This window comes from Oncorhynchus keta, unplaced genomic scaffold, assembly GCF_023373465.1.
Source record: "Oncorhynchus keta strain PuntledgeMale-10-30-2019 unplaced genomic scaffold, Oket_V2 Un_contig_17723_pilon_pilon, whole genome shotgun sequence".
NCBI classification, from domain to species: Eukaryota; Metazoa; Chordata; class Actinopteri; order Salmoniformes; family Salmonidae; genus Oncorhynchus; species Oncorhynchus keta.
In genome coordinates this window covers 32,501-47,220 of record NW_026280544.1, presented here as the reverse complement: position 1 = coordinate 47,220, position 14,720 = coordinate 32,501, and the positions used below count along the sequence as shown (strand labels likewise).

The 14,720-nt window shown below is 43.4% G+C and overlaps 1 protein-coding gene across 1 annotated transcript in view; it reads right to left on the bottom strand.

Annotated features, from left to right (window-relative positions):
* Positions 1–563: 563 nt before the first annotated feature.
* LOC127919860 (F-box/LRR-repeat protein 16-like) overlaps positions 564–14,720 on the bottom strand; it is a 28,194-nt gene continuing 14,037 nt past the window's right edge. Inside the window, 2 exon segments of the mRNA XM_052503710.1 lie at positions 564–623; positions 625–713. Coding sequence (XP_052359670.1) covers positions 564–623; positions 625–713 — 149 coding nt within the window.

The following is a 14,720-nucleotide window of genomic DNA, read 5'->3' as shown; positions in this document are numbered from 1 at the left end:
GAACATCCCTCCGCGCCACATCCTCCGCGCTCACATCCTCCGCAGCTCACATCCTCCGCGCTCACATCCCTCCAATCCAATCACATCCTCCGCGCTCACATTTTAAATAGTTTATCCCTCTACAAAAATCCCTTTCCTTAAAAATTCCTTTTTATCCTGGCTGGAAGAGTTTATCCTGGCTGGAGCAGAGATCCTGGCTGGAGCAGAGATCCTGGCTGGAGCAGAGATCCTGGCTGGAGCAGAGATCCTGGCTGGAGCAGAGATCCTGGCTGGAGCAGAGATCCTAGCTGGAGCAGAGATCCTGGCTGGAGCAGAGATCCTAGCTGGAGCAGAGATCCTGGCTGGAGCAGAGATCCTGGCTGGAGCAGAGATCCTAGCTGGAGCAGAGATCCTGGCTGGAGCAGAGATCCTGGCTGGCTCCATCGACATCGTCATCATTCCTCCTCTGCGTTTGTTGGGCTGAAGTAATGGAGTGGTCGGTAGTTGGGGTCGGGGATTGGTAGGCAGGTCAGTTGGTAGTTGGATAAGGTGGTAGGTTAGAGGGGGTGATGGTATCCCGGGGGCTACTCGATGACCATGCAGCGTGTCAGGTGTTGTGAGTAGTACTTGAAGAGTTCGGCTGTGGGCGCCAGGACAGTTGGTCAACTCCAACTCCTCTAGATCCTGGATCTGGATCAAACCAGATAGACCTGTAGTGGTTAGGAGTGGACAACCTGGGGGAGCAGAGAGATAGAGATAGAGAGAGGTGGAGAGAGCATGAGAGAGAGGGAGGAGAAAGAGAAAGGGATGAGAGAAGAGAGAAAGAGAGAGATGGGGAGGAGGCAGAGAGAGGGAGATAGAGAGAGATGGGGAGGGAGGCAGAGAGAGGAGAAAGAGAGAGATGGGGAGGGAGGCAGAGAGAGGAGAAAGAGAGAGATGGGGAGGGAGGCAGAGAAAGGAGAAAGAGAGATGGGGAGGGAGGCAGAGAGAGAGAAAGAGAGAGATGGGGAGGGAGGCAGAGAGAGAGGAGAAAGAGAGAGATGGGGAGGAGGCAGAGAGAGGAGAAAGAGAGAGATGGGGAGGAGGCAGAGAGAGGAGAAAGAGAGAGATGGGGAGGGAGGCAGAGAGGAGGAAGAGAGAGATGGGGAGGGAGGCAGAGAGAGGGGAAGAGAGAGATGGGGAGGAGGCAGAGAGAGAGGAGAAAGAGAGAGATGGGGAGGGAGGCAGAGAGAGGAGAGAAAAGAGAGAGATGGGGAGGGAGGCAGAGAGAGATGGGGAAGGCAGAGAGAGATGGGGGAGGGAGGCAGAGAGAGGAGAAAGAGAGAGATGGGGAGGGAGGCAGAGAGGAGGAAGAGAGAGATGGGGAGGAGGCAGAGAGAGGAGAAAGAGAGAGATGGGGAGGAGGCAGAGAGAGAGGAAGAGAGAGATGGGGAGGGAGGCAGAGAGAGGAGGAAGAGAGAGATGGGGAGGGAGGCAGAGAGAGAGGAGAAAGAGAGAGATGGGGAGGGAGGCAGAGAGAGGAGGAAGAGAGAGATGGGGAGGGGAGGCAGAGAGAGGAGGAAGAGAGAGATGGGGAGGGAGGCAGAGAGAGGAGAAAGAGAGAGATGGGGAGGGAGGGCAGAGAGAGGAGGAAGAGAGAGATGGGGAGGGAGGCAGAGAGAGGAGGAAGAGAGAGATGGGGAGGGAGGCAGAGAGAGGGGAGGAAGAGAGATGGGGAGGGGAGGCAGAGAGATAGAGAGAGAGATGGGGAGGGAGGCAGAGAGAGGAGAAAGAGAGATGGGGAGGAGGCAGAGAGAGGAGAAAGATAGAGATGGGGAGGGAGGCAGAGAGAGGAGGAAGAGAGAGATGGGGAGGGAGGCAGAGAGAGAGGAGAAAGAGAGAGATGGGGAGGGAGGCAGAGAGAGGAGGAAGAGAGAGATGGGGAGGGAGGCAGAGAGAGGAGGAAGAGAGAGATGGGGAGGGAGGCAGAGAGAGGAGAAAGAGAGAGATGGGGAGGGAGGCAGAGAGAGGAGGAAGAGAGAGATGGGGAGGGAGGCAGAGAGAGGAGGGAAGAGAGAGATGGGGAGGGAGGCAGAGAGAGGAGAAAGAGAGAGATGGGGAGGGAGGCAGAGAGAGGGAGGGAAGAGAGAGATGGGGAGGGAGGCAGAGAGAGGAGGAAGAGAGAGATGGGGAGGGAGGCAGAGAGAAGAGAGAGAGATGGGGAGGGAGGCAGAGAGAGGAGAAAGAGAGAGATGGGGAGGGAGGCAGAGAGAGGAGGAAGAGAGAGATGGGGAGGGAGGCAGAGAGAGGAGAAAGAGAGAGATGGGGAGGGAGGCAGAGAGAGGAGGAAGAGAGAGATGGGGAGGAGGCAGAGAGAGGAGGAGAGAGATGGGGAGGGAGGCAGAGAGAGGAGAAAGAGAGAGATGGGGAGGGAGGCAGAGAGAGGAGAGAAAGAGAGAGATGGGGAGGGAGGCAGAGAGAGGGGAGGAGGCAGAGAGATGGGGAGGGAGGCAGAGAGAGGAGAAAGAGAGAGATGGGGAGGGAGGCAGAGAGAGGAGGAAGAGAGAGATGGGGAGGGAGGCAGAGAGAGGAGAAAGAGAGAGATGGGGAGGGAGGCAGAGGAGGAAGAGAGATGGGGAGGGAGGCAGAGAGAGAGGAGAAAGAGAGAGATGGGGAGGGAGGCAGAGAGAGGAGGAAGAGAGAGATGGGGAGGGAGGCAGAGAGAGGAGAAAGAGAGAGATGGGGAGGGAGGCAGAGAGAGGAGAAGAGAGAGATGGGGAGGAGGCAGAGAGAGGAGAAAGAGAGAGATGGGGAGGGAGGCAGAGAGAGGAGGAAGAGAGAGATGGGGAGGGAGGCAGAGAGAGGAGAAAGAGAGAGATGGGGAGGGAGGCAGAGAGAGGAGGAAGAGAGAGATGGGGAGGGAGGCAGAGAGAGGAGAAAGAGAGAGATGGGGAGGGAGGCAGAGAGAGGAGAAAGAGAGAGATGGGGAGGGAGGCAGAGAGAGGAGGAAGAGAGAGATGGGGAGGGAGGCAGAGAGAGGAGAAAGAGAGAGATGGGGAGGGAGGCAGAGAGAGGAGATAGAGAGAGATGGGGAGGGAGGCAGAGAGAGGAGAAAAGAGAGAGATGGGGAGGGAGGCAGAGAGAGGAGGAAGAGAGAGATGGGGAGGGAGGCAGAGAGAGGAGAAAGAGAGAGATGGGGAGGGAGGCAGAGAGGAGAAAGAGAGAGATGGGGAGGGAGGCAGAGAGAGGAGGAAGAGAGAGATGGGGAGGGAGGGCAGAGAGAGGAGAAAGAGAGAGATGGGGAGGGAGGCAGAGAGAGGAGATAGAGAGAGATGGGGAGGAGGCAGAGAGAGGAGAAAGAGAGAGATGGGGAGGGAGGCAGAGAGAGATGGGGAGGGGAGGCAGAGAGAGGAGAAAGAGAGAGATGGGGAGGGAGGCAGAGAGAGGAGGAAGAGAGATCAGACTAATATAGTAGATGGTAAAAAGTCTGACTTGGCTTTCTAATATAGTTCATCTTAATTAATTATTTTATTATCTATTATATCATTATATCTATTCTATCATTCTAAATATTCTATCTATTCAATCATTCTATCATTATATCTATTCTATCATTCAAAATATTTGATCATTCTATCTATTCTATCATTCTAAATATTCTATCATTCTAAATATTATATCATTCTAAACATTCTATCATTCTAAACATTCTATCATTCTAAACATTCTATCATTCCATCATTCTAAATATCCTATCATTATATTCATATAGCAATCCAAACATTCCGTTCAATCTGAATAATGAGTTTCCTGAGATACCAGAGTTGGTCAGCAGGGGAGGAGTGGTGCAGAGACAGACAGGACAGAGGAGAAACACAGTCTGAATAATGAGTTTTCCTGAGATACCAGAGTTGGTCAGCAGGGGGAGAAGTGTTGCAGAGACAGACAGGACAGAGGAGAAAAACAGTCTGAATAATGAGTTTTCCTGAGATACCAGAGTTGGTCAGCAGGGGGAGGAGTGGTGCAGAGACAGACAGGACAGAGGAGAAACACAGACTGAATAATGAGTTTTCCTGAGATACCAGAGTTGGTCAGCAGGGGGAGAAGTGTTGCAGAGACAGACAGGACAGAGGAGAAACACAGGAAGTCCATGCATCTTAATTGTATGTCCTCTCTCCTCTCCTTGTCAAAACCTTTTGGATGAGAAGGTACAGAGGAGATGAACCTTCTCATTGAATGGGTTCTGGAAGGAGGACGCGGGGAAATCAAGGAAATGCAATTAAGATTCTCCCCATATGGTTGTGTAACCAATTATCTCTCCTTCCTTAAAAAAATATGCACTTGTTCACTTCCCTTGACTGATTTGACAGGAAATGACTGGTATGAGAAACATGGTGGAAACTCCCACTAGCCCAGGTCTCCACCAATCCAATGCTTTCAGATTTGTGGGAAGTAGTAAACGGGTGAACAATCCAGGAGAAAGGACATATTATTAGGAAACAACCCCCTCTGTGGATGACTGCTTCTCAATAGTCTACAAAATGCTTCCTCTCCTCACACACACATTGTAATGTAGCCTGTAGTCAGAGATGATTCATGTACTGTAGTCAGAGATGATTAATGTAATGTAGCCTGTAGTCAGATATGATTAATGTACTGTAGTCAGAGATGATTCATGTACTGTAGTCAGAGATGATTCATGTACTGTAGACTGTAGTCAGATATGATTCATGTACTGTAGTCAGAGATGATTAATGTACTGTAGTCAGAGATGATTCATGTGCTGTAGCCTGTAGTCAGAGATGATTAATGTACTGTAGTCAGAGATGATTAATTTACTGTAGCCAGACATGACTAATGTACTGTAGTCAGAGTTAATCATGTTCTGTAGTCAGTGATGATGCATGTTCTGTAGTCAGAGATGATTAATGTACTGTAGTCAGAGATGATTAATTTACTGTAGCCTGTAGTCAGACATGACTAATGTACTGTAGTCAGAGATCATTCATGCACTGTAGTCAGAGATGATTAATGTACTGTAGTCAGAGATGATTAATGTACTGTAGTCAGAGATGATTAATGTACTGTAGTCAAAGATGATTAATGTGCTGTAGTCAGAGATGATTAATGTGCTGTAGTCAGAGATGATTAATGTACTGTAGTCAGAGATGATTCATGTACTGTTGTCAAAGATGATTAACGTACTGTAGTCAGAGATGATTAATGTGCTGTAGCCTGTAGTCAGAGATGATTCATGTGCTGTAGTCAGAGATGATTAATGTACTGTTGTCAGAGATGATTCAAGTACTGTAGTCAGAGATAATGCATGTGCTGTAGCCTGTAGTCAGAGATGATTAATGTACTGTAGTCAGAGATGATTCAAGTACTGTAGTCAGAGATAATTCATGGTGCTGTAGCCTGTAGTCAGAGATGATTAATGTACTGTAGTCAGAGATGATTAATGTACTGTAGTCGAGATGATTAATGTACTGTAGTCAGAGATGATTCCAGTACTGTAGTCAGAGATGATTAATGTACTGTAGTCAGAGATGATTAATGTACTGTAGACAGAGATGATTAATGTACTGTAGACAGAGATGATTAATGTACTGTAGACAGAGATGATTCATGTACTGTAGTCAGAGATGATTAATTTACTGTAGCCTGTAGTCAGAGATGATTAATGGACTGTAGTCAGAGATGATTAATGTCCTGTAGACAGATATGATTCATGTACTGTAGTCAGAGATGATTAATTTACTGTAGCCTGTAGTCAGAGATGATTAATTTACTGTAGCCTGTAGTCAGAGATTATTCATGTACTGTAGTCAGAGATTATTCATGTACTGTAGTCAGAGATGATTAATTTACTGTAGACAGAGATGGTTCATGTACTGTAGTCAGAGATGATTAATTTACTGTAGCCTGTAGTCAGAGATGATTAATGTACTGTAGTCAGAGTTAATCATGTTCTGTAGTCAGAGATGATTAATGTACTGTAGTCAGAGATGATTCAAGGGACTGTAGTCAGAGATGATTCATGTGCTGTAGCCTGTAGTCAGAGATGATTAATGTACTGTAGTCAGAGATGATTAATGTACTGTAGACAGAGATGATTAATGTACTGTAGACAGAGATGATTCATGTACTGTAGTCAGAGATGATTCATGTACTGTAGCCTGTAGTCAGAGATGATTAATGTACTGTAGTCAGAGATGATTAATGTACTGTAGTCAGAGATGATTAATGTACTGGAATCAGAGATGATTCAAGTACTGTAGTCAGAGATAATTCATGTGCTGTAGCCTGTAGTCAGAGATGATTAATGTACTGTAGCAGAGATGATTAATGTACTGTAGACAGAGATGATTAATGTACTGTAGACAGAGATTATTCATGTACTGTAGTCAGAGATGATTAATTTACTGTAGCCTGTAGTCAGAGATGATTAATGTACTGTAGTCAGAGATGATTAATGTACTGTAGAAGAGAGATGATTCATGTACTGTAGTCAGAGATTATTAATTTACTGTAGCCTGTAGTCAGAGATGATTAATTTACTGTAGCCTGTAGTCAGAGATTATTCATGTACTGTAGTCAGAGATTATTCATGTACTGTAGTCAGAGATGATTAATTTACTGTAGACAGAGATGGTTCATGTACTGTAGTCAGAGATGATTAATTTACTGTAGCCTGTAGTCAGAGATGATTAATGTACTGTAGTCAGAGTTAATCATGTTCTGTAGTCAGAGATGATTAATGTACTGTAGTCAGAGATGATTCAAGGGTTTGGACTGGAGTCAGAGATGATTCATGTGCTGTAGCCTGTAGTCAGAGATGATTAATGTACTGTAGTCAGAGATGATTAATGTACTGTAGACAGAGATGATTAATGTACTGTAGACAGAGATGATTCATGTACTGTAGTCAGAGATGATTAATTTGGACTGGAGCCTGTAGTCAGAGATGATTAATTTACTGTAGCCTGTAGTCAGAGATTATTCATGTACTGTAGTCAGAGATTATTCATGTACTGTAGTCAGAGATGATTAATTTACTGTAGACAGAGATGGTTCATGTACTGTAGTCAGAGATGATTAATTTACTGTAGCCTCTAGTCAGAGATGATTAATGTACTGTGTGTCAGAGTTAATCATGTTCTGTAGTCAGAGATGATTTGTACTGTAGTCAGAGATGATTCAAGTACTGTAGTCAGAGATGATTCATGTACTGTAGACAGAGATGATTCATGTACTGTAGTCAGAGATGATTAATTTACTGTAGCCTGTCAAACCAAAGATGATTAATTTACTGTAGCCTGTAGTCAGAGATTATTCATGTACTGTAGACAGAGATGATTCATGTACTGTAGTCAGAGATGATTAATTTACTGTAGCCTGTAGTCAGAGATTATTCACTGTACTGTAGTCAGAGATGATTAATTTACTGTAGACAGAGATGGTTCATGTACTGTAGTCAGAGATGATTAATTTACTGTAGCCAGTAGTTCATGAGATGATTAATGTACTGTAGTCAGAGTTAATCATGTTCTGTAGTCAGAGTTAATCATGTTCTGTAGTCAGAGATGATTAATGGACTGTAGTCAGAGATGATTAATGTACTGTAGTCAGACATGACTAATGTACTGTAGTCAGAGATCATTCATGCACTGTAGTCAGAGATTATTCATGTACTGTAGTCAGGATGATTCATATCTGTGTTTGGACTGTAGCCTGTAGTCAGAGATGATTAATGTACTGTAGTCAGAGATGATTAATGTACTGTAGTCAGAGATGATTAATGTACTGTAGTCAAAGATGATTAATGTGCTGTAGTCAGAGATGATTAATGTGCTGTAGTCAGAGATGATTAATGTACTGTAGTCAGAGATGATTAATGTACTGTAGTCAGAGATGATTCAGGTACTGTTGGTCAGAGATGAAAGGCCTGTAGTCAGAGATGATTAATGTGCTGTAGCCTGTAGTCAGAGATGATTCATGTGTGTAGTCAGAGATGATTAATGTACTGTTGTCAGAGATGATTCAAGTACTGTAGTCAGAGATAATTCATGTGCTGTAGCCTGTAGTCAGAGATGATTAATGTACTGTAGTCAGAGATGATTAATGTACTGTAGTCAGAGATGATTAATGTACTGTAGTCAGAGATGATTAATGTACTGTAGTCAGAGATGATTAATGTACTGTAGTCAGAGATGATTCAACTACTGTAGTCAGAGATAATTCATGTGCTGTAGCCTGTAGTCAGAGATGATTAATGTACTGTAGTCAGAGATGATTAATGTACTGTCAGACAGAGATGATTAATGTACTGTAGACAGAGATGAGGTTAATGTACTGTAGACAGAGATGATTCATGAGGGTACTGTAGTCAGAGATGATTAATTTACTGTAGCCTGTAGTCAGAGATGATTAATGTACTGTAGTCAGAGATGATTAATGTACTGTAGACAGAGATGATTCATGGACTGTAGTCAGAGATGATTAATTTACTGTAGCCTGTAAACAGAGATGATTAATTTACTGTAGCCTGTAGTCAGAGATTATTCATGTACTGTAGTCAGAGATTATTCATGTACTGTAGTCAGAGATGATTAATTTACTGTAGACAGAGATGGTTCATGTACTGTAGTCAGAGATGATTAATTTACTGTAGGTCTAGTCAGAGATGATTAATGTACTGTGTGGTCAGAGTTAATCATGTTCTGTAGTCAGAGATGATTAATGTACTGTAGTCAGAGATGATTCAAGTACTGTAGTCAGAGATGATTCATGTACTGTAGACAGAGATGATTCATGGTGGCTGTAGTCAGAGATGATTAATTTGGACTGTAGCCTCATAGTCAGAGATGATTAATTTACTGTAGCCTGTAGTCAGAGATTATTCATGTACTGTAGACAGAGATGATTCATGTACTGTAGTCAGAGATGATTAATTTGGACTGGAGCCTGTAGTCAGAGATTATTCATGTACTGTAGTCAGAGATGATTAATTTACTGTAGACAGAGATGGTTCATGTACTGTAGTCAGAGATGATTAATTTACTGGAGCCTGTAGTCAGAGATGATTAATGTACTGTAGTCAGAGTTAATCATGTTCTGTAGTCAGAGTTAATCATGTTCTGTAGTCAGAGATGATTAATGTACTGTAGGGTCAGAGATGATTAATGTACTGTAGTCAGACATGACTAATGTACTGTAGTCAGAGATCATTCATGCACTGTAGTCAGAGATTATTCATGTACTGTAGTCAGAGATGATTCATGTGCTGTAGCCTGTAGTCAGAGATGATTAATGTACTGTAGTCAGAGATGATTAATGTACTGTAGTCAGAGATGATTAATGTACTGTAGTCAAAGATGATTAATGTGCTGTAGTCAGAGATGATTAATGTGCTGTAGTCAGAGATGATTAATGTACTGTAGTCAGAGATGATTAATGTACTGTAGTCAGAGATGATTCATGTACTGTTGTCAGAGATGATTAACGTACTGTAGTCAGAGATGATTAATGTGCTGTAGCCTGTAGTCAGAGATGATTGGATGTGGGGTAGTCAGAGATGATTAATGTACTGTTGTCAGAGATGATTCAAGTACTGTAGTCAGAGATAATTCATGTGCTGTAGCCTGTAGTCAGAGATGATTAATGTACTGTAGTCAGAGATGATTAATGTACTGTAGTCAGAGATGATTAATGTACTGTAGTCAGAGATGATTAATGTACTGTAGTCAGAGATGATTAATGTACTGTAGTCAGAGATGATTCAAGTACTGTAGTCAGAGATAATTCATGTGCTGTAGCCTGTAGTCAGAGATGATTAATGTACTGTAGTCAGAGATGATTAATGTACTGTAGACAGAGATGATTAATGTACTGTAGACAGAGATGATTAATGTACTGTAGACAGAGATGATTCATGTACTGTAGTCAGAGATGATTAATTTACTGTAGCCTGTAGTCAGAGATGATTAATGTACTGTAGTCAGAGATGATTAATGGTACTGTAGACAGAGATGATTCATGGTACTGTAGTCAGAGATGATTAATTTACTGTAGCCTGTAGTCAGAGATGATTAATTTACTGTAGCCTGTAGTCAGAGATTATTCATGTACTGTAGTCAGAGATTATTCATGTACTGTAGTCAGAGATGATTAATTTACTGGAGCCTGTAGTCAGAGATGATTAATGTACTGTAGTCAGAGATGATTCATGTACTGTAGCCTGTAGTCAGAGATGATTAATGTACTGTAGTCAGAGATGATTAATGTACTGTAGTCAGAGATGATTAATGTACCAGTAGTCAGAGATTATTAATGTACTGTAGTCAGAGATGATTCATGTACTGTAGTCAGAGATGATTAATGCACTGTAGTCAGAGATTATTAATGTACTGTAGTCAGAGATGATTAATGTACTGTAGTCAGAGATGATTCATGTACTGTAGTCAGAGATGATTCATGTACTGTAGTCAGAGATGATTAATGTACTGTAGTCAGAGATGATTCATGTACTATAGTCAGAGATGATTAATGTACTGTAGACTGTAGTCAGAGATGACTAATGTACTGTAGTCAGAGATGATTAATGTACTGTAGTCAGAGATGATTAATGTACTGTAGTCAGAGATGATTCATGTGCTGTAGTCAGAGATTATTAATGTACTGTAGTCAGAGATTATTAATGTACTGTAGTCAGAGATGATTCATGTACTGTAGACTGTAGTCAGAGATGATTCATGTACTGTAGTCAGAGTTGATTCATGTACTGTAGTCAGAGATGATTCAAGGACTGTAGTCAGAGGTGATTAATGTGGGGTAGTCAGAGATGACTAATGTACTGTAGTCAGATATTATTAATGTACTGTAGTCAGAGATGATTCATGTACTGTAGTCAGAGATGATTAATGTACTGTAGTCAGAGATGATTCATGTGCTGTAGTCAGAGATTATTCATGTACTGTAGTCAGAGATGATTCATGTACTGTAGACTGTAGTCAGAGATGATTCATGTACTGTAGTCAGAGATGATTCAAGTACTGTAGTCAGAGATAATTCATGTGCTGTAGCCTGTAGTCAGAGATGATTAATGTGCTGTAGTCAGAGATGATTAATGTACTGTAGTCAGAGATTATTCATGTACTGTAGTCAGAGATGATTCATGTACTGTAGTCAGAGTTGATTCATGTACTGTAGTCAGAGATGATTCAAGTACTGTAGTCAGAGATAATTCATGTGCTGTAGCCTGTAGTCAGAGATTATTAATGTACATGTAGTCAGAGATGATTAATGTACTGTAGTCAGAGATTATTCATGTACTGTAGTCAGAGATTATTCATTTACTGTAGTCAGAGATGATTAATGTACTGTAGTCAGAGATGATTCATGTACTGTAGTCAGAGATGATTCAAGTACTGTAGTCAGAGATAATTCATGTGCTGTAGCCTGTAGTCAGAGATGATTAATGTACTGTAGTCAGAGATGATATACTGAACTCTCTCCTTCTATAGAATACCATATAGATTAACCCAGCCAGGTAGAGGAAGAGTGTGTGTGTGTGTGTGTGTGTGTGTGTGTGTGTGTGTGTGTGTGTGTGTGTGTGTGTGTGTGTGTGTGTGGTGTGTGTGTGTGTGTGTGTGCATGCATGTGCGTGTGTGTTGGTTCCTTTGAAGTGTCCTCAGTATGGATGAGAAGGAGGACATGCCAGCTCCTGGATGACCTCTGTCCCTGTTCAGACTATCTGCGTTTGGACTGGAGGGGTCATAGCAGAGAGGAAGAGTAGTTCCTAGGGGTTTGGAACGACCTATGAGGGTTTGGACTGGTCAAACCAAAGGCCAGTAGTTCCTATGAGGGTTTGGACTGGAGGGGTCATAACAGAGAGGAAGAGAGGGAATGACTGTTTGGTGGCGGTCAAACCAAAGGCCAGTAGTTCCTATGAGGGTTTGGACTGGAGGGGTCATAACAGAGAGGAAGAGAGTAGGGAATGACTTTGGACTGGTGGTGATCAAACCAAAGGCCAGTAGTTCCTATGAGGGTTTGGACTGGAGGGGTCATAACAGAGAGGAAGAGAGAGGGAATGACTGTTTGGTGGAGGATCAAACCAAAGGCCAGTAGTTCCTATGAGGGTTTGGACTGGAGGGGTCATAACAGAGAGGGCCAGAGTTCCTAGAGGGTTTGTGTGGAGGGGTCAAACCAAAGGCCAGTAGTTCCTATGAGGGTTTGGACTGGAGGGGTCATAGCAGAGAGGAAGAGAGTTCCTAGAGGGTTTGGACTGGAGGGGTCAAACCAAAGGCCAGTAGTTCCTATGAGGGTTTGGACTGGAGGGGTCATAACAGAGAGGAAGAGAGAGTTCCTATGAGGGTTTGGTGGAGGGTCAAACCAAAGGCCAGTAGTTCCTATGAGGGTTTGGACTGGAGGGGTCATAGCAGAGAGGAAGAAGAGAGAGGAACGTTTGTGTGGTGGGGTCAAACCAAAGGCCAGTAGTTCCTATGAGGGTTTGGACTGGAGGGGTCATAGCAGAGAGGAAGAGAGAGTTCCTATGACGACTGTGTGGTGAGGGCAAACCAAAGTTATGCCAGCTTATTCTAAAATGGATTTGGGAAAAAAACACACAAAAATACAGAAATACCTTCTTTACATAAGTATTCAGACCCTTTGCTATGACACTTGAAATTGAACTCAAGTGTATCCTGTTTCCATTGATCATCCTTGAGATGTTTCTACAACTTGATTGGAGTCCAGCTGTGGTAAATGCAATTGATTGGACATGATTTGGAAAGGCACAAACCTGTCTATATAAGGTCCCACAGTTGACATGGCATGTCAGAGCAAAAACCAAGCCATGAGGTCGAAGGAATTGTCCGTAGAACGTGAAGACAGGATTGTGTCGAGGCACAGATCTGGGGAAGAGTAAAATAATAAATTCTGCAGCATTAAAGGTCCCCAAGAACATAGTGGCCTTCCATCATTCTTAAAATGGAAGAAGTTTGGAACCACCAAGACTCTTCCTAGGGCTGGCCGCCCGGCCAAACTGAGCCATTGGGGAGAAGGGCTTTGGTCAGGGATGTGACCAAGAACCCAATGATCACTCTGACAGAGCTCCATAGTTCCTCTGTGGAGATGGGAGAACCTTCCAGAAGGACAACCATCTCTGCACCACTCCAGGCCTTTATGGTCAGACAGAAGCCACTCCTCAGGAAAAGGCACATGACAGCCAGTTTGTAGTTTGCCAAAAGGCATCTAAAGGACTTTCAGACCATGAGAAACAAGATTCTCTCGTCTGATGAAACCAAGATTGAACTCTTTGGCCTGAATGCCAAGTGTCACATCTGGAGGAGACCTGGCAGCATCCCTACAGTGAAGCATGGTGGTGGCAGCATCATGCTGTGGGGATGTTTTTTAGCAGCAGGGACTGGGAGACTAGTCAGGATTGAGGGAAAGATGAACAGAGCAAAGTAGAGAGATCCTTGAAGAAAACCTGCTCTATAGCTTCCAACAGGACAATGACCCTAAGCACACAGCAAAGACAACTCGGGAGTGGCTTTGGGACAAGTCTCTCAATGTCCTTGAGTGGCCCAGCCAGAGTCCGGACTTGAACCCGATCGAACATCTCTGGAGAGACCTGAAAATAGCTGTGCAGCAATGCTCCCCATCCAACCTGACAGAGCTTGAGAGGATCTGCAGAGAAGAATGGGAGAAACTCCCCAAATACAGCTGTGCCAAGCTTGTAGCGTCATACCCAAGAAGACTCGAGGCTGTAGTCGCTGCCAAAGGTGCTTCAACAAAGTACTGATTAAAGGGTCTGAATACTTATGTAAATGTGATATTTGCAAAATATTCTAAAAACCTGTTTTTTGTTTGTCATTATGGGGTATTGTGATGTCATTATGGGGTATTGTGATGTCATTATGGAGTATTGTGATGTCATTATGGGGTATTGTGATGTCATTATGGGGTATTGTGATGTCATTATGGAGTATTGTGATGTCATTATGGAGTATTGTGATGTCATTATGGAGTATTGTGATGTCATTATGGGGTATTGTGATGTCATTATGGGGTATTGTGATGTCATTATGGGGTATTGTGATGTCATTATGGGGTATTGTGATGTCATTATGGGGTATTGTGTGTAGATTGATGAGGTGGAGGGAAAAAACTGTTTAATCCATTTTAGAATAAGGCTGTAACGTAACAATATGTGGAAAAAGTCAAGGGGTCTGAATATTTTACGAATGCACTGTACATGTAGACCAGGTAAACCTGTAGACCAGGTAAATATGCAGACCAGGTAAACATGTAGACCAGGTAAACCTGTAGACCAGGTAAACCTGTAGACCAGGTAAACATGTAGACCAGGTAAACCTGTAGACCAGGTAAACCTGTAGACCAAGTAAACATGCAGACCAGGTACACATGTAGACCAGGTAAACATGCAGACCAGATAAACATGCAGACCAGGTAAACCTGTAGACCAGGTAAACCTGTAGACCAGGTAAATATGCAGACCAGGTAAACATGTAGACCAGGTAAACCTGTAGACCAGGTAAACATGCAGACCAGGTAAACCTGTAGACCAGGTAAACATGCAGACGAGGTAAACCTGTAGACCAGGTAAACATGTAGACCAGGTAAACCTGTAGACCAGGTAAACCTGTAGACCAAGTAAACATGCAGACCAGGTACACATGTAGACCAGGTAAACATGCAGACCAGATAAACATGCAGACCAGGTAAACCTGTAGACC